Source organism: Geotrypetes seraphini, chromosome 3 (genome assembly GCF_902459505.1).
Source record: "Geotrypetes seraphini chromosome 3, aGeoSer1.1, whole genome shotgun sequence".
NCBI lineage: Eukaryota > Metazoa > Chordata > Amphibia > Gymnophiona > Dermophiidae > Geotrypetes > Geotrypetes seraphini.
In genome coordinates this window covers 327,073,983-327,094,560 of record NC_047086.1, presented here as the reverse complement: position 1 = coordinate 327,094,560, position 20,578 = coordinate 327,073,983, and the positions used below count along the sequence as shown (strand labels likewise).

At 44.0% G+C, this 20,578-nt stretch overlaps 1 protein-coding gene across 5 annotated transcripts in view; it reads right to left on the bottom strand.

Annotated features, from left to right (window-relative positions):
• The window catches only part of KIZ (kizuna centrosomal protein), a 214,758-nt gene that overhangs the window by 124,565 nt on the left and 69,615 nt on the right, over positions 1-20,578 (bottom strand). For all 5 annotated transcript variants that reach the window (XM_033935767.1, XM_033935765.1, XM_033935766.1 and 2 more), the window contains one exon: positions 14,637-14,771. In XM_033935767.1, the coding sequence (XP_033791658.1) occupies positions 14,637-14,771 (135 nt within the window). The remainder of the gene's footprint in view (positions 1-14,636; positions 14,772-20,578) is intronic.

The window sequence follows — 20,578 nt, the reverse complement described above, 5'->3', positions numbered from 1 at the left end:
CTATATTTTATTAGACTTGTTTGACACAATTGTAATGTTCTTTCATGCCTTATATTCTCATAATCATGGCAATACAGAATAAATCAAGAATAATGGTATCTGAAAACACAAATAAACTGTAAGCTGCATTATATGGAGAAATTTAATCTATACCTGATAATTTTCTTTCCTCGAGTCCTATAAGACCAGTCCAGATATATGGGTTGTACCTCTCCACCAGCAGACAGAGGCCAAAAGACCGAGTTCCACTCTATAATTTGAACAGCACAGCTTGTTCAAATTATAGAGTGGGGCAGGGTGATCATAGCCCCCGGGTGAGTATAAGCCCTCAAAGTAAGTAAATCACTGAATACCTCTTCATGTATGGGAAAAAGGGGCACTGTCTGGAAAAGCACAGTTACTTACCGTAACAGGTGTTATCCGGAGACTGAAGGCAGATATTCTCACACTAGTCTTTAAGCCCATTACATTAACAGGTGCTAGAATATGTGTGTGTCTGTCTTTCTTTCTTTCTTTTTCTCTCCTTGGCCGCTTTCTATCTCTCTCTTTCCTCGGCTGTCCACCACCACCCCTTGCCTGCTCTCCCTGTCCAGCAGTAGCCCTTCTCCCTTCCTTTTACCTCCCCTCTGTCCTGCAGCACTCCTTCATTTTAAGTCTCCCCCTGTCCAGCAGCACCCCTTCCCTGTTCCCCCTGTGCAGCAAGAGCCCTTCTCCCTTCGTTTTAAGTCTCCCCCTGTCCAGCAGCACCCCTTCACTGCTCCCCCTGTCCAGCAGTAGGTCTTCTCCCTTTCTTTTACCTCCGGATAACACCTGTTACAGTAGGTAACTATGCTTTAGCCTAGGACAAACAGGCAGCATACTCTCACATATGGGACTCCCCAGCTTATTGGAATGGGATGGAGGAAGAACTGGCTAATGAAGGAAAGAGATTTTGTAGAAAATTACTTGGCCGAAGTGACCCTCCCTATTGGAAAAAGATTCCAGAAGGGAGAGGGGCATGAATGAGTAAACTGAGGACAAACTTCCTGCATTGCAGAATGAACCTATAGGAAAGGAATGTAAGTATGCAACTGAAGCCACAATGGCTAAGATCTTACGTGCTATCAGAGATACCCCAAAGTGCAGTATAACCCAAACATGGCAAAAAAAGATACAGATTGTAAGGTATGAGGAAATAGATCTCCAGGGATAGGCAAAGCTAACCTGTGAGAAACGAAAGGGATGAAACAATGAGAAGAGGTTCTGTAGTATATAGTTCCTTGTAAGAGAAAACCAAGGTCTTTTTGCAGTCCAAGATATGAAAGGCCATTTCTCCAGGGCAAGAATGAGGCTTAAAAGAGAAAAACAGAAGCATAATGATGAGATGTATAGAGAAATTACTGTATCATGATGCAAAAACTGTACAAGGCTCAATAGAAGGGAACAATAGTGTGGAGAGAACAAGTTGAGGATCCCAAATCACTAGAGACCGTAATTCTCTATTAATAAATGTTACCCAAAAAGAAAAGAGGTGTCTTCAGATAGTTCAAAATACTGCCATTAAATTGATACATAATCGCAAAAAATTTGATCATGTCACTCCACTTCTTATTGAATCACACTGGTTACCTGTCACTCACCATATCACTTTTAAAATTTTACTTTTAGTCTTTAAAACCCTATTTTCGAACGAACCCCAATTTATTGATAAACTACTTATTCCCCATAGCTCATCACGCTCTTTAAGGTCCATTAATCAAAAACTTTTAGCAGTTCCTTCATTGAAAGTTATCGGAACCCGTCAACACGAAATTTTCTCTGTGATAGCCCCACAATTATGGAACGCCTTACCCCAGTATTTAAGAGAAGAAAATGACTTGAATCATTTTAAACGCTCTCTGAAGAGCTTCCTTTTTAAAGACGCTTTTAATGTATAATCACATCAAACGATTATCTTCTTTTTTTTTTTATTCCCCCTTCCCATTGTTCTTACCATTCATGTCTTCTTTTCTAATAAATACTATTGTAGTTCTGCCCTCCTTTCCTTATGTAGCTGTTAGTTTGTATGTTAATTTGTCAAATCTATGTAACTTATTGTGAAAATTAGTATATGTGTATACTTTTTTTTTATTATGTAAATCGCTTAGTAAATTAAATAAGCGATTCAATAAGTTAAGAGAGAAACTTGAGAAATAAACTTGAGGTCGACAAGATCTGTACAAAGCTGGAAATCAGAGGATGAACAGTTTGTTGAGCTGAACATGGAAAATACTCATAACCCGAAGGCAAACTGACTGAAGTGAAGCCAAGAGCTGAGTAGGAGAGGGGCAGGAAATATTTCCAGAAGGCAGATATGAAGTAGGTTAAAGATTTGATAATATAAAGAGCCTAGAACAGTGAAAACCATCTCCCCCCACTCCTCATAGGGCTGCTGCAAGAAGATTGTCTGGACGCTGCTAAAAGAGTCTGGAAGGATGAGAAAGCACAGTTACTTACTGTAACAGGTGTTATCCAGGGACAGCAGGCAGATATTCTCACATGTGAATGTGGATGACGTCATCCACGGAGCCCCGATGCGGACAGCTTTTCAAGCAAACTTGATTGAAGATTTCAAGTTTGCTAGTGCTGCACCACGCATGTGTGTGCCTTCCTGATCCACTAGAGGGCGCATCCCCTCCTCATGGTCTTCAGTTTAGATAGCTAGCAAAGAAGCCAACCTTGGGGAGGCGGACGGGTTGTGAGAATATCTGCCTGCTGTCCCTGGATAACACCTGTTACGGTAAGTAACTGTGCTTTATCCCAGGACAAGCAGGCAGCATATTCTCACATGTGGGTGACCTCCAAGCTAACCAAAAAGGGACGGAGGGAAGTTGGCAATTCAAGAAAACAGATTACGCAAAACCGACTGGCCAAACCGGCCGTCGCTCCTGGACAGAGTATCCAGACAGTAGTGGGAGGTGAAAGAATGAACCGAAGACCAAGTGGCAGCCTTGCAAATCTCCTCGATAGGCGTTGACCTGAGGAAAGCTACAGAAGCCGCCATCGCTCGGACTCTATGTCCCAGGACTCGACCATGCAGCGCAAGACCAGCCTAAGCGTAGCAAACCAGCAGCCAACCGGTTGGACGAGGTGCGCTGGGAAACAGGGCATCCCACCCGAGTAGGGTCGAAGGACAAAAACAATTGAGGAACCGTCCGATGAGACTGAGTGCGTTGAAGATAAAAAGCCAACGCCCTCTTACAGTCAATCATATGAAGCGCCACCACGCCAGGATGAGAGTGGGGCTTCGGAAAAAAGACCGGAAGAACAATGGAACGATTGAGATGAAAGTCCGAAACCTTCTTGGGCAAGAACTTGTAATGAGTACGCAGGACCACTGCGTCCTGATAAAATACAGCAGAAGACGGGTCCGCAACCAGAGGTTGCAGCTCACGGACTCTACGAACAGACGTGAGACCAACCAGGAATACCACCCGCCAGGTGAAACAGATCAAAAGAGCGTTATCAATGGGTTCAAACGGAGGTTTCACCAATTGAGCCAGGACCACCCTAAGATCCCAAACCACCGGAGGGGGCTTGAGCGGAGGATGAACATTGAAGAGACCCTTCAGAAAGCGGGAAACCGTCGGATGGACGGAGAGCAGCTTCCCATCCAGCGGCCAAGGAAAGGCAGCAATCGCACAGAGTTGGACTCGGATAGATGTCGATTTGAGACCAGACCTAGACAAGTGGAACAGAAAATCCAGCACTGAAGGGAAGGAGGCAGAGAGTGGATCCATGCAGTGCTCAGCACACCACGCAGCAAATCAGGAGCATTTCTGGGAAAAGCATTGCCGAGTGGAGCCCATACGAGAAGCCTCGAGAATATCCCCACCGACTGAGAGAAACAGAAGGAGGGAGGCACGTTGCGAGGAACCAAGCTGATAAGTGTAGAGACTGCAGATTGGGAGGCAACAGAAACCTCAACACTGAGACAGCATAGAAGGGAACATAGGTAGAAGCAGAGGCTCCCTGACACGCTGAAGGAGCAGGGAGAACCACAGCTGTCAGGGCCACAGAGAAGCCAGCAAGATCATGGTGGCGCAGCCCGACAGGAGGTGCATCAAAGATCTGAGAATCAGAGTAAAGGGAGGGAACGCATAGAGGAACCTGCCCATCCAATCGAGAAGGAAAGCATCCACCTCGATGCGAACCCGGGAGAACATCCTCGAGCAATATCGAGGCAACCAGTGAGTGAGGGGCGAAGCGAACAGAACTACCTGTGGGGTTCCCCACCGAACAACCACATGCCGCAGAGTCTGAGAATGGAGCGACCATTCATGCGGCCGAGAAGGGCGACTCAACGTGTCCACCAGACAATGCTGCTCGCCCCGGAAATACACCGCCCAAAGAAATAAGTAGTGGTGTAATGCCCCCTGCCAATGACGAAGGGCTCCCCTGCAAAGTAACAGGGAACCTGTACACCCTGGCTTGGTCACAGAATACATCGCCACCGGGATGTCGGGACGCACCAGGACCCCGCAATCTTGCAACCAATAACGAAAATCCACCCCGGCATTATAAATGGCCCGGAGCTCCAGCAGATTGATGCGGCTGCAACGGCCCGCACCCGACCAAAGACCCTGAGTCCGAAGGCCGTCGAGGTGCACCCCTAAGCCTATGCCGAGGAGTCCATCGGCAGAACCTTCTGATGCGGGGATACGAAGAGGTGGCACACCAACGAAACAAGCGTGTCAAGGAGGGAGGCACCACAATGTGCTTGGAAGCGGGATCCCGATCCTGCCACCACTGAGATGCTCGGGTCCAGCGGGGAACACGAAGATGAAACCAGGCGAACATCGGGACATGAACCGTGGAGACCCATGATCCCAAAAGGATCAGCATCAGCTCGGCCGAGGCCGAAGACTGCGGAGACACCAGCTGACTCAAGCGCATACAGGTGGCCTGCCAAGGCAGAAAAGACCGGAGGCGGACCGAGGACAGAGGGGCCACCTTCCGGCATAAACAAATAAGGGCCACTCCCTGAGGCCGAGACAAGAAGGAGCGCAGACAAACTGGGTCCAGGTCCGCCCCGACGGACTCCCGAGACTGGGGCGGGCAGAGTCTGAACCACTCCCGGACTAGAACTAGTGCAGGTCATGAAGAGCCTGGACCAGACGCAGATGGGAGAATGGGAATGCCCAACCGACAGAAGTGAGGCTATACTCCCGGTGCGTAGACACGGAGACACCCCTCCTGAAGGGAGGGGAGGAATCCCAGAAGGAGAGCAGCCCGGAGGCTATGCGAGAATAGTCAAAAAGACGGCCAGGAGTCGCCGAAGCCGGCGACTGGACCATAACCCGGCGCTGATGCAGCTATTGCGGCTGCTGCGAAGGAGGACGAGAACACAAGAAAGGTATCCGGAGGGCCCCTCCGGAGAAGGAGTCCAAATCACCAAGGCAGACGGGATTCAGCTGAAGGCGTCCCGATAGGCGAAGGACCGGTCGCGTTCTGAGAGGCGGTTAGTGGCCACCGCAAGAGAGGCCTCAAGAAGCGCAGAACTCACGCAAGTAAAAGTGGCGAGACGATCCTGGAGGTTCGGATCCTCAGCCACACTCTGCGCCAAGCGAGATAACGCATGGCAGGAGCAATAGAGCCGGAGCAGGGAGAGAGTCTCCTCCAGGCAACCAAACTCCATACTACAAGATTCCGTCACGGTTGCCCGGAATGAACCGAAGAGAAAGCGGGGAACCCTTTCGAACAGGAGCCGGAGACGCCGAGGCACAGAGACCCAGACGACGTCGAGACACTAAGCCCCCGTTGATAACGGGGCGCAAACCCGCAGTCGACGCCGAGGCCCAAAGCCTCAGCCACTGCCAAGATATAAAGCCCCCAGCGACGTTGCGGCACCAAGCCACAGTCGACATCGAGACACAAGGCCACCGCCAACCAAAGGGCAAAGCCCCAAGCGACGTCAAGTCACAAAGCTCCAGTCGACGGCGAGACACGAAGCCTCGGTAACGACGAGGCACAGATCTCCAGCCGACAATGAGGCCCCCAGCCTCAGTCGACGTCGAGGCACAAGCCTCAGGCGCCGAAGCACAAACGTCAAGTGACGCGGAGCACACGGCCGCAGCCGACGTCGAAGGTACAAAGCATCCGTCGACGTCGAGACACCCAGCCTCAGTCGACATCGAGACACCAAGCCCCAATCGACATCGAGGCAGAAAGTCGAAGCACAAAGCCTTAGACGACGTCAGGGCACCAAGCCGCCTCCTACGTCGAGGCACAGGGCCTCAGGCGGCGGTGAAGCACCAAGCCACAGTCGACGTCGAGGCACCAAGCCGCAGTCGACGTCGAGGCACAAAGCCTCAGTCGACGTCGAGGCACAAAGCCGGAGTCTACGTCGAGGCACAAAGCCGGAGTCTACGTCGAGGCACAAAGCCGGAATCGACGTCGAGGCACAAAACCGGAGTCGAGGTCGAGGCACAAAACCGGAGTCGAGGTCGAGGCACAAAACCCCAGTCGAGGTCGAGGCACGAAGCCTCAGTCGAGGTCGAGGCACCAAGCCCCAGTCGACGTCGAGGCACCAAGCCTCAGTCGACGTCGAGGCACCAAGCCCCAGTCGACGGCGAGGCACCAAGCCCCAGTCGACGGCGAGGCACGAAGCCCCAGTCGACGGCGAGGCACGAAGCCCCAGTCGATGGCGAGGCACGAAGCCCCAGTCGACGGCGAGGCACGAAGCCCCAGTCGACGGCGAGGCACGAAGCCCCAGTCGACGGCGAGGCACGAAGCCCCAGTCGACGGCGAGGCACGAAACCCCAGTCGACGGCGAGGCACGAAGCCCCAATCGACGTCGAGGCACGAAGCCCCAGTCGACGTCGAGGCACGAAGCCCCAGTCGACGTCGAGGCACGAAGCCTCAGTCGACGTCGAGGCACGAAGCTCCAGTCGACGTCGAGGCACATCGAGGTTCAGAAGTCGGCACCGTACCAATGAAACTGGTAATAAAGGTGCAGCAGTGCGCTCCATAAAGGGCAACCTCGAGATGAGTATTCCCATGAAAGGAGGCACGCTTCGAAGGTCTCGTAGAGGCTGGAACGACTGCACTCAATGCCTGGAATGCCTGAGACTCAGCCAGTGGCATTACTGAGGTAATGCAGCTAGAAGAACAGAAAGAAAGAAAGAAGACTTACCGGGGATCGAAGCTACTCAGTCCGATTCCAACGAAGGAAAAATGGTCCTGGCCATCCTGCTCACACGAGGTGAGCCCAGAGAAAGGCCAGAGAAGAAGAAAATACAGCTGCAGCCAAATGAGGCCTAGCCGCATGGCTGAGGCCCAAGAAGGGCCTGCCGGTGGAACCAGCAGAAACACAATAAAAAGTCCTTTTTTTTTTTTTTTTTTTTGAAACAAAGAAATACACGATCAATCAACAAACGCACAGCGACTTCCTAACAAAATAAAGAAGCCGCGGTGCTAGAAAGGCACTTATAAGAACGCAGAGAAGAGAGACAGGGCTTTCTGGCTCCGCGGAAAACTAAGAACTGAAGACCATGAGGAGGGGATGCGCCCTCTAGTGGATCAGGAAGGCACACACATGCGTGGTGCAGCACTAGCAAACTTGAAATCTTCAATCAAGTTTGCTTGAAAAGCTGTCCGCATCGGGGCTCCGTGGATGACGTCACCCACATTCACATGTGAGAATATGCTGCCTGCTTGTCCTGGGATAAAAAACAAATGTCTGCTAAGGTCACTTCGAAAAGCACTAAATGGTGAAAACAGACTTCCAACTTCTGAGAGAAAAACTTTAGTCCATAGCTAGAATACAAAGAAGTATCATGGCTGTTGGCACACCAGGGGCTACAAGAAGTCTGGAGGCCGATTCTTGCCGAAGATGAACTAGATAATTGAGCAAGAGAGGAATCAGAGGAAAAGTATAGAGGGATTGGTCTGTTCCATCCAGGAGAAAGGCCACCATTACTAGACAATGAGAAGATGGTCTAGAACAAAATGGTAATTTGTGATTGAAAGATTTATGTCAAGTACTTTCCTAGTGCCAAATATTCTCGGACTGTTGACAGAGAGCCCGAGAACCAGAATCTCTGGCTGAGGTATACAGTACAGTGCAACTTGAACAACTCAGCAACAAGGAGAAGTTGAGATGAAGCGTGCCTGAGCACAGAAATTATCTGTATGCGTAAAGCAAAACTGAAAGAAATGTAAGGAAAACCCAGTAGGAACAGGATTGTAATGCGCATACTGTCTCCAGAATGCATGTGTCTAATTGTAGACTATAGAGAAGAAACCGTCAGTCCAGAGACTATGACTGAGATAAACTGTAGCAAAACTTAAAAAAACATCCAAAAAAGGATATAGTGGCCTCCTCCTCCTCTAAAAGCCACTCCCAAAACTCCGAGCCTTTTAGAATGAAAAGAAGATGGAGTAAAAAATTATGTGGAGAATGTTCCTTAAAGAACAGATGAAGGGAAAATATTTGAAGTAAATGGATGACTTCTGGAAAGTACTGTATAAACACTGATGGTACAGTGGAAGGCATGTTGCAATAGAAAAACTGGTTGATCCTGCTTTTAAATAAAAACAGTGCAAAGATCTGAAATGGCAGGAATCTAACTTACAGGTTCTACACCCCTGTTAGATCCTGTCCTTGTCCTTAAATCAAAGCATCCAAGCTGCAGGGGAAACCCCCCCCCCCCACCTTACAGGCTTCTACACCCAATGGTGGGATCCTGAAGCAGTTGCAGCCTGAGGAATGAATGCTGAAATAGATTTGGAGGAATCCAACTTTACAAACTCTATACCCATGTTAGATTCCCCTCGTAATGGAGACCAGGCAATGGGGGGGGGGGGGGGGGAAATACCTTACAGGCTCTACACCTTGGTGGACTTTCCACAATGCAAGCCTGCTCAGTGAAGTTTATAGGAAACATGAGTTTATAGGAAACATGAAGTAGAAAAACTGCTGAAAATTAAACCCGTCGTGGACAACTGAGGGTTTTTTTTGTCTTTTTAGGCAGGCAGGCTAAAAAGATAAACCTTCCTTAAGGACTGTGAGAAGTCATAGGTCAGTTAATATGAGAGACCAACATTGATGATACAGTGACAGCAAACTCCGATTGGGCTGGAAGAATTAGGCACAGTCGAACAACTGCTCCTGTTGATTTGCCCCTCAATCAGTTGAAAAGCACTGGCAAATCTGCTGCTATTGCTGTGGCTGCCCAGAAACCGAAGGAGGATGCCTCCGATGTGAAGGAGGTTGTTTAGTAGATCTCCTCTAAGAAAAAGACTTAGACTGAGCTCTATTTAAAGTATTCCAAGTGTGCTCATGTTGAGCTAATTTTTGTGCAGCAACCTCGATGGGCTTGCCAAAATGCTACTTCCTTAGGCACAGGATGTTGGCCAATCTATTTTGGAGATTGAGGTCTATATCAGAGTGTGAGCCAAGCTAGGTGTCTCATAGCTACTGACATAGCAGATGCTCTGGAAGACAGTTAAAAAGCATCAGAGAGTGATCTTGGAAGATATGTCGCAGTCTGGGACAGAGTATGAATAGTCTACTGAAATTCCAGAAGATGCCCTGAAGTAATGTATTGCTCAAAATCAGTCAACCATTGAACACGTTGTTGAAGATACAAAGACATGTATAAAGTATAGTTAAGGATTCTGCTCAACAGCATAGAGTTTTGATAAAGGTGATGCCCAAACTTGTCCATAGTACAGCCTTTGCGTCCCAGAGGCAATGAGGCATGAACACTGGTAGGAAAATATTTTTTTAAGGGTTTATTCCACTAATAATGAATGATGTGGAAGTTGTGGCCTATCAAATCCTGGAGTGAATTTATCTTCCATGGAGCAGTCTTGACAGTTAAAGGCATCTCCCAATTTCTGAAAAGGATTTGTTTAAACAATTCATGCAATGGCAATTTGAAGAGATCTTTGGAAGGTCCACGAAAATTCAATATATTTTGGAATTCTGCATTAAATGAAGCATCAGCCTCCACGGAAAGAGACAAATCTTTGCACAATTGGTTAATATAAGTGGCAAAGGAGAATTCTTCAGAAGATCATCTTGTTTTAGGAATAGCTGTACCAACAGACTCAGGTTCAGAGAGGGAAAACCCGCACTCCGAGTCAGACTTTGAATCTGAGAAAACTTCGGGGAAAAAATGTATAGAAGTCCTGCAACGTTTTCAGTACTGGTCTGATGAAGAGGCAAAAGTGGACTGATAAACTTCCTGATGCCTCTTCAAAAAAAGAATTCAATTCAAACGTGCTAATGTAATATTTTAAATTTTGCATGGAATATTTTCTCCGATGGTTTCCATTGCTTTTAATTCCCTATGGATATTAAACTCAAAAAATTCTCAAAAATATAAACTTGCCTTTTCATCTTTTATGGGAACTAAAGTATCAGTTTATATGTTTAGATCTTTTGTATATACTTTTGCAAAAATTTGGAATGATCTCCCCTCTGAAATTAGAACTCTCTTCTCACTTCAAAGTGCCTGTACTGGGTTCCTAAAGACACGGGTCGTGCATTGCGCCTCAACATACAGGGTATTTCATGCTAATAACTCATACACAGACATGTAATTTAATGAAAAATAATATTTATTCAATTTTATATCCAATTAAGCTTGAGGTTCAAATTAGAATTAAGATTAAATTGCTAATTAATTATATGCATTACATTCATTGCCAATTCCGTAAACATTCTGTGTGTGAGGGGATGTGCCCGTCTCTCCCAGGCTAACTGGCCCATATGGAGAGAGAGGAATCTCCCCCTGATCAGAGACGGGAACTTTGCTTATATAATCTCGCAATGACCAGTGATACATCATCAGCACATCACTGCAAAAAGGTTGGACTTATTTGAACAAAGGAATTCCTAAGCACCATTGCTGACAATTTATTAACAAATTTCAAAACTTATATTTTCTAGAAAGAAAGAATATATTTTTACCAGTATTATTCTTATGTCCTTAAAGGATACATCATTTGCTTTGTTTGACCAATTTGTGCTCATACTGTAAAAGCTGTCAGTCTGGGCTTTTTCTGGCTGAGCCCCCCTTAATAAGAATTACTAATGTTCTCCTATACTGGGCTTAAGAAGCACCCTCTTTGCATCTAAGAAGGCAAGCAGGCCTCTTGGAATGTCACAGGTTTAAGAGTTTCCATGGTAACCTAGCTTAAAGGTCACCAAGATTAATTTCCACGTGTTGTTCCTCGATTGTCCAAAATCTAGTTTTATAGTATTAGTCTTATAAACCATTTCATATTTAAATACACACACAATTCACATCCATCCAATCACACTCTGGAATCCCACATTCATACACACATAATACGTCATATCTTATCACATATATGATAACTATTATCAAAATACATTTAAGAGATTTAGGCTTCCTTCTTTACCAAGTAATGGAATGTGAAATCAAATATTCTCTGGTATCAATACATCTGATATCAATTAAACCACGTGGGTTGTAGGCGCTGAAATGGTTTAGACAAACAAAGAATACTGAAAAGAGAAAGAGAAGATCGAGAAAGAGCACTTATAATTGTAATACCTCTACAAATGTGTTATATATGCATCCAATAGTTCCGTACCCCAGCAAATGACATAAAGTACTGAATATTATGATGATTCTTCTTGCTATTAATTCCTAGTGTTTTTCTGGCACTGGCTGCAATCCATATTCAATTTTTTATGCCTCTGCACCTAATTTTTCATATGCTCATAATAGGATGTTTGCCTTATCTACCACAAGTGCATTGCTAACTAGGTAGCCCCGAATCATATGAAAAATAGGTGTCTTTATTTATACTTACATGTATCAAATAAAAATTATCCATCCCACGATGGCCTACCGCACCCTGCTATTTGTTCTGCGCAGTTTCTGCCAGATGGCGAAACTTCCTTAGTTCCGTGAATGATGTCATCCACAAGTAAGAATTTATGCTTACTTGTCCTTGAAGAATCTGCTGTTCTTGGCTTTAATTATCACTCACTCGTTCTTTGGGTTCAATTTACCTCTCCTTAAACATGATGTCCCAGTATGTCAATATGTCACATCATTCGTGTCCCCTAGATCTTACTTTTTAATGTAAATTTACTTGTACTCTGCTTAGCAAATTGATAAGCGGTATATCAAATTTTTAATAAAATTTGAAACTTAAAACTTGAGGTATGCTGTTTGCCTGGTGCCAAAATCCAACATGTTATGGAAAGTTTGCTGATACTCATCAAGCCTGATGACAATTATCCAATGCTGCTCATCCACGTTGAAACTAATGCTACCCCCTGTGAATGTATCAAAAGTGACTTTGTGGCTTTGGGAGAGAAGATTAAGCAGTCAGATGCGCAGGTGGTATTCTCGTCCATCTTCCCTGTTGACAATAAAGACCAGGGTGGAGAAGCTTGCATCTTGGAGATGAAAGCGTGACTATGTGGATGGTATCATTGAGAGCGTTTTGGCTTCCTGGACCATGGGATGATTTTCCAAGGGTAGCTGAGCAGGGATGGTATGCATCTATCAAAGAAGGGAAGAAATGTCTTCGGCAGCAGGCTGACTAAACTACTGAAGAGGGCTTTAAACTAGAAGCGATAGGGCAGGGTGGTCAAAGCCCCTAGGTGAGTATAAGTAAATCACTGGATACCTCTACGTGGATGGGAAAAGGGCCAATATCTGGAAAGCAGTATATACTAATGCTCGAAGTGTGGGAAACAAGATTCTAGATCTAGAAGCTGTGATGGAAGAAGATGAGTTGGATATAGTGGCAATCAAGGAGATGTGGTTCACAGAGACCCATGACTGGGATGTAGTTATACCGGGCTATAATCTGTTCAGGAAAGTTGAAAAAGAGGGGGGAGTAGTATTATATGTTAAAGATCATATTAAAGCCACACAATTGCCGGATCTGCAGGGCAAGGAAGAGGCACTGTGGATCAATTTGGAAAGAGGGAATGGTAATTATATTTGCATTGGTATGATATATAGGCCTCCTTCACAGAAGGAAGAAGTAGACAGAGATTTAATAGTAGACACTTAGAGCCTGATTCTGTATAGGATGCCCAGTCTCAGCAGCCACCAAGCGGCTTTTGAGAATCGTACACCGGTATCCTATACAGATTCGCGTCTATCTGCCTAACCCCGAATAACCACCCTGGGCCAACCGGAGTCTATAGGTCTCCTTCCCAGTGCGTTCTGGGATGCACTGGGAGTAGCCTAAGACTCTGATTGGCCATACATATATACACACACATACTTTATTCAGGATACGGAGCACTAAATTTCATAAGAATCGGCCAAGTTCTGTGGAAGATACAAAAAACATTTTGGTATATTTTTTTCTGTTCACAGAGACAGATCGATAGATAGATGTTTTGCAGCATTGTTCACATTCAGTAGTTAGTGAAGGGCTGACAAGCATACAATAAGCAAAAATTAGGGCTTCAGTAATAAGAACATAAGAATTGCCGCTGCTGGGTCAGACCAGTGATCCATCGTGCCCAGCAGCTCGCTCATGCAGCGGCCCCTTAGGTTAAAAGGGTGCTACTATGGAATAATCTGACAGGGTCACTTAGGATGCTCTCTGATATTCAGAGATTTAAAAAGGTGTTAAAGACTTTATTTATAAAGGCATTTTCTTGAAAGCTGTTCACTTTAACAATACTATTGGAGAGTTTTTTAAATATTCGTTGTATTGCTTTGAAAAACTGTGTATGTACCTTGTAACCGCTTAGGGTTAAGCGGGGTACAAGGTTTTAAATAAATAAATAAATACAGTAGATAGCATTACTGTTAAGAAGTCTGTTTGCTGGGGAAATCAATAAATGGAACCTAAAGTTAGGTGTTAATTAGGTGCCCAACATTTGGCACTGAAACAGGTTCTAACAAATGCAAGGCAATGAAAAGGGGCTGAACTGGCAGACTGGCATAAAAATACACTTACAGGTCCAATTTTAGCATAGTGCCTAACAATGTTCCCTCTAAGTATTGGCTGGGTGCGGGCAAATATTTTCTCTTGTAAGTGACAAGTTCTAAAACTTTTTTTTTCCTGTGAGCAAGAAGTTCTAAAAACCATCAATTGTCCAGATTTTAAATTATTTGTGAGCGACACTTCTAAATTTTAGGAGTGATTACTCGTGTGCTCAGCAAGGAGCTATGGCCCTGTGAAGGGCATGGGCAGCTCAGGGACATTCCAGAAAATTGTGCACAGTTTTATAGAATACCATGGATGTGCACTCAACTTGTGTGCCAGGATTTATACCAGGTTTCACCTGGTGTAAATTCTTGTGCCCAAAGTTGGGTGCAGAAGCACCCACACAGTATTCTATAGAGAGTACTCTGGAGTACCCTTTATAGAATAGCACTGGGTGATGATTTTTCCTGATGCCCAAATTTAGGCACCATTTACTGAATCTAGCCCTTGATGTCTGTCAAGACTGATATCCGAGGTCTCTCTCTCTGTATATAACTGGCACTTTATACTGGTCATAACTTATACTTGGAGATATATTTTGGGTGCTTTGCTCACCTCATTTTGTGGATTTATATTTATAAACCACTTTTCCAAAACCTTATTCTCTCATTGGTTTCCAAAACAAACATATTTGAAAACGATTAAATCTAATATCAGAAAGGCATATTTACCATATGATTTCTTTCAACTTCACTGTATTTATGGTTGTGTTTTTGTATAGTTCCAAACACTTGGGGTCTCTTGCCAGCACTATGTCTTCTATTGACTGAACTAAATGGAAGAATCCTTGAACTGACAGGCAGTCTCTGCAGAGAAATAACATTTTTTATCTGTAAGTTTGTGCATTAATTAATGCAAAAAAAAAAGTATGCAATTTGTAACAAATTATTTCACATACATCAATGTTGTCTAGGGATCAGAAGCAGTAGACTAAGAACAAAACTAAAGAGCAAGAAGAATGAAGGTGAAGGTGAAGACAAAAATGAAGATCTACTGGGACCTTTTGACAGCACAATAGGAATGTAGGGAGCAATTTTCAAAGTGTTTGCATTGCTGTATAAGAACATAATAGCCTTACTGGGGTCAGAAAAATGGTCTATCTAGCCCAGTATCCCATCTTCACAGAGTCCAATCCAAGTCACAAGTACATGGCAAAACTCAAGTAGTAGCAGCATTCCATGACACTGATGCTGGGGCAAGCACAGTGGCATGGGGTAAGCACAGTTACTTACCTGAAACAAGTGATATCCAGGAACAGCAGGCAAATATTCTCATAGAAGGGTGGCATCATCTACGGAGCCCAGTACAGACAGAGCAAAAGTGTACTGTTACTAACTTCTTCAGACTTCTCGAGACTGCCCACAATGTGCATGTGTGAGTGCCTTCCCACCTGATGTCAGCTTGTAGGACCATCAGTTCAGTAAACAAGCTAAGAAGCTTACTAGGAGAGGAGTGAGGGTTGTGAGAATATCTCTGCCTGCTTTATCCCAGGATAAGCAGGCAGCATATTCTCACAAATGGAATGTCCTAGCTACAACGAAGGGGATGGTGGGAAGTTGGTGATTTTTTTTTTTTTTAACTGTTTGGCCGAACCAACTATTCTCCAGATAAAAGTGGAATGTGAAAGTATGGATTGGGGACCTAGAGTCTGCTTCATAAAGGTTCCCTATGGAAGAGGAATGGAGAGAACTACTTAGGTTGTATACGGTTAACCTTTTCCTATCGTGTGTCCCAGATGACGGGACATTCCAAAAATGTCGTTGCCATCGTATGTCCCATGGCATGGGACATAAAGTACACAACAGGAACACAAAATATTTGAATTTACAGACTTATGATTTATTTACATGATGTTTACAATAGCCGTAAATGATAACGGTGAATAATACAAAACTTTGCTAAAATAATTATGATTGTAACCAGCGTAACGTAAAATTTATTACGATAGGAAAAGGTTAAGATGACTTTGCAGTAGCAGCCTAGCCCGAGCATGGCAGAATGGTATGCAGACTGCAAACCTTATTTCAAGGTACCGGGACAATTACTTTGTGATTACAGGAGTTCCTAGCAGGGCCGGATTAAAGGGTAGGCCCAGTAGGCACGGGTCTAGGGCCCGAAATGGTCAGGGGGGTGCGCCAACGGAACCTGTTCAAACCATTATCTTGGCACTGCTGGATTACTATAATTCCATTTATGTAGGATTAAGCAAAGGAAACAAGAAATGGCTGCAAATGATTCAAAATGCTGCAGCCAGACTGATTTTTAGAAAGAAAAAATTCGATCACATGTCACCTCTGCTGAGGAAACTGAATTGGCTTCCATTTCAATTTAAATGTGCCTCTGTAGTCTTTATAGTCTGTATAGTCTTTAAAATTTTACATAGAATATTTGTTCCTCTGATGCCTTTATCTCTAAACACCATGAGATCTTCAGGCATGAGAACAACTCATATGAATAAGCACTCTTTTCCATCACTGAGAGGAAAACATAGAAACATGATGGCAGATAAAGCCCAAATGGCCCATCTAGTTTGCCCATCTGCAGTAACCTATCGCTTTCTCTCTCTGAGAGATCCCACATGCTTATCCCAGGCCCTTTTAATTCAGACACAGTCTCTGTCTCCACCAACTCTTCTAGGAGACTGTTCCATGCATGTACCACCCTTTCTGTAAAAAAAAAGTATTTTCTTAGATTACTCCACGGCCTATCACCTCTTAACTTCATCCTATGCCCTCCCATTGCAGAGTTTCCTTTCAAATGAAAGAGACTTGACTCATGTATATTTACATTACTTAGGTATTTAAATGTCTCTATCATATCTCCCCTTTCCCGCCTTTCCTCCAAAGTATACAGATTGAGATCTTTAAGTCTGTCCCCATACGCCTTATGATGAAGACCACATATCATTTTAGTAAACTAAACTAAAACGTAACCTTATATACCAGGTCTTCAACCAAAGGAAGCTCGATGCGGTTAAAAATAAATTTTTAAAAAATAAATAAAGTAAACTGAAATACAAGAGTTAGTTTTCAAAATGTTTAGCGAATAAAAAAGTTTTTAGAAGTTTAGGAAGAGTTGGAAGGAACTGGGACACCACAAAATTAGGGGAAGTTCATTCCATAGTTGGGGAAATTTAAAGGCCAGAGAGCTGCTAAAATTCTTAACTCCTTGAATTCCTTTCCTAGAAGGAAGAGAAAGTTTAAATCGATGAATGCCTCTCGCATATGAAAATCTATAAACAGAGGAACAAGAAGAGCAAAGATGCCATGTAAAATCTTAAAAACAACACATAAACACAAACTGAATTCTAAAATAAACCGGGAGCCAATGGAGAGAGAAAAGCAAAGGAGTCACATGGTCGAATTTGCTCTTTCCATAATTCAACTTTGCGGCGGTATTCTGAATCAATTGTAGTCTTTAAAAGCAGTTCTTACTGATGGCAAGATAAATGGTGTTACAATAATCTAACCGGGATAATATAATAGATTGGACCAAAATAGAAAAGATGGAAAAGAGATCTGACCTTCCTCAACATTCGTAAGCTGAAAAAACATTTCTTAACCAGAGAGTTTATTTGATCCTTAAAAGTAAGAGACGAATCAAAAAGTATTCCCAAAATCTTAGAGAACTCAATTTGTAGGGAGACTCCAGAATCCAAAAGTACAGTTGAAGGATGTTTAGTTTTAGCTGCATTTAGCTTCATCTGGACAGACATAGCCCAAGTTTGAAGTTTAGAGATACTGTGATTTATTTTAAAAGTTAAATTGGTAATATTGGGGTCAATCTCAATCAATATAAAAATGTCATTCGCATAAATAAAAAGCATTTCCCACGCTGACAGCTTATAAATATTCAAAGTTGTCATAAAAAAATTGAACAAAATCGGAGAAAGCGGAGAACCCTGGGGAACTCTGCAAGGAGGTTGCCAGGAATTAGAAATATTACCATCAATATTAACTGAATAAGATCGGGACAATAAAAATGTAGAAAAACCAAATAAAAACAACCTGATTAAGACAATATCTGAAAGTAATTGGAGCAAAATGTCATGATGTACTACATCAAATGCCGCGGACAAATCAAACTGAAGCAAAATTTAACATTTATTTTGAAGTTGTAGCTGTTGGATTTTAGAAAGAAGAGAGATCAATAAAGTTTCAGTACTAAAATTAGAACGAAACCCATATAGTAGCCTTCCTCTGGACCGACTCCATCCTTTTTATATCTTTTTGAAGGTGCGGCCTCCAGAATTGTATACAATATTCTAAATGAGGTCTCACCAAAGTCTTATACAGGGTATCAATACCTCCTTTATCCTACTGGCCATACCTCTCCCTATGCAACCTAGCATCCTTCTAGCTTTCACCGTCACCTTTTCAACCTGTTTAGCCACCTTAAGATCATCATTATTGAGGCATCTTGTATAACTTATGGAATTTTATATTTTGATGTATGTTTGGGTTTGGCCAGTTTTGGCCTTAAATGATATTCGTTGTTGATGCGACATGTATGTTATATGCAATTTGATTTGATATGTAAGTATGTAATTTGTTATAGTGTGTCTCTGAAGTGTTTTAAACGATAAATGTAAATTTTTTATTTTGTATGTTAATATGTAGCTCGCCCTGGATAAGGGCGGGTGAGAAATAAACAAACATACATACATACAATCACACCCAAGTCCTTCTCTTCTGTCGTGCTCTTCTTCACCCTCCTAAACTGTACCGTTCCCTCGGGTTTTTGCAGCCCAAATGCATGACCTTGCATTTTCTTAGCATTAAATTTTAGTTGCTAAATTTCAGACCATTCTTCAAGTCCATTAGTAAAATTTCACACTTGGGAGGGGCCTGAGGCACCCAAGCCAATCAAGGACTTCCTTAGGGAGTAGCCTAAGGAAGTCCCATATATAATGGGGAGAGGGTGGACAGTGGATGGAAGGGGCAGAGAGAGAGAGGGCAGACAGTGGATGGAAGGGGCTAATGCTGCATGGAAGACAGAGAGAGGACAGATGCTGGCTAGAAAGAAGAGAGTGAAGATAAGATGATTAAAGCAGAAACGACAAAAGGTAGAAAAAAGGATTTTTTGTTGCTTTAGAATAAAATAGTATTGAAGTTGTATTGATAAAACTTTTATAAACAAAAAATAAGGTAATCTTTTTATTGGACTAATTTTAATACATTTTTAACTAACTTTTAGAGACCAAAACCTCCTTTCTCAGGTCAGGATGGTATAATGTAACATCAATATACAGTGGTGCCTCGCATAACGGCCGCCTCGCACAGCGGACGCTGCGCACAACGAACTTTATGTCGTGATCCGTATAACGTACTTCGTTTCACACAACGAAGTCGCCCGAGCTGCATCCTTCCGGGGTTCCTGCGGGGTTGGATCGCAGCGGGGTTGGTCGAGGGTAGTCTCCTTCTCCTTACCTGCCCTGTCGCAGCACACAGCCGAACGGAAATCTTCCCGATGTCAGCGCTGACGTCGGAGGGAGGGCTTAAGCAAAGCCCTCCCTTCCTCCGACGTCAGCGCTGACATCAGGAAGACTTCCGGTCGGCTGTGTGCGGCTGCGGCAGGGCAGGTAGGAAGAAGGCAATGGCGAACGAAAGAGGGGGGAGGGGGCGGTCCGCCCCGAAGAATGTGCACAGCTGGTCAGGTCCCCCGATCGACCGACAACAGGCCCGGCCGACAAACCTCCCTGCCCTGTAGCCGCGAATCTAAATTACCTCTTACAGCAGCTTCAATAATCCAGCTGCTGTAAGAAGGTAATTTAGATTCGCGGCTACAGGACAGGGAGATTTGTCCAACCGGGCCTGTTCTGTTGTCGGTCGGGTGCAAAAGCGCCACAAAGGTGGAGGCAGGGAGGGAGGAAAGGTGGAGTGGAGAAGAAAAGACGCTTAAGGGGGGAGAAGGCCGCTGAAAGCACATGTTGGAGCAGGGGATGAGAGGGAGGGAGAGAAGGGGAAATATTGGACAAGGGCAGAAGGGATGCTAAATCATAGGGTGACAGGCAGAGAGAACAACAGGACAAAAAGTGGAAGCAATCTTGAACCCTGAGGGTGAGGGCAGAGAGAGGTGGTGAGATGATTGATCATGGGGAGAGGGACAAAAGGGAATAGAGATGGGATAGGAAGATAGTGGAAGTAAAAGGACAGGGAGATGTATGTTTTTAGATGTATCTAAATAAAAATAATAACAAAAAATTTATCTTTTTTATGTCATCTTAGCATATTTTATGCTGCAGAACGAATTATTTTTTTTTACATGTATTCCTATGGGAAAACGCGTTTCACATAACGAACGTTTCACATAACAAACTTGCTCCTGGAACCAATTAAGTTCGTTGTGTGAGGCACCACTGGGTACTATATTGACCTGAAGGAGGCTATGGACTCTCAAAGTTAATTGAAAAATGGATTAGTCAAATAAAATGGTATATTCTTATTTTCAATTTTTGTTTTATTTCTATTTGTTAATTTGTAAAGTGGTGATTGTTTGTCAGTTTCTTCAAATTTACATCTCCTATATTTGTATTTTGGAGAGTATTAGTTAGCTATGTGTCATTGTTTCTGTGGTATTTCACTGTATGCAGTTTGGCTTCTTGGCAGTTCAG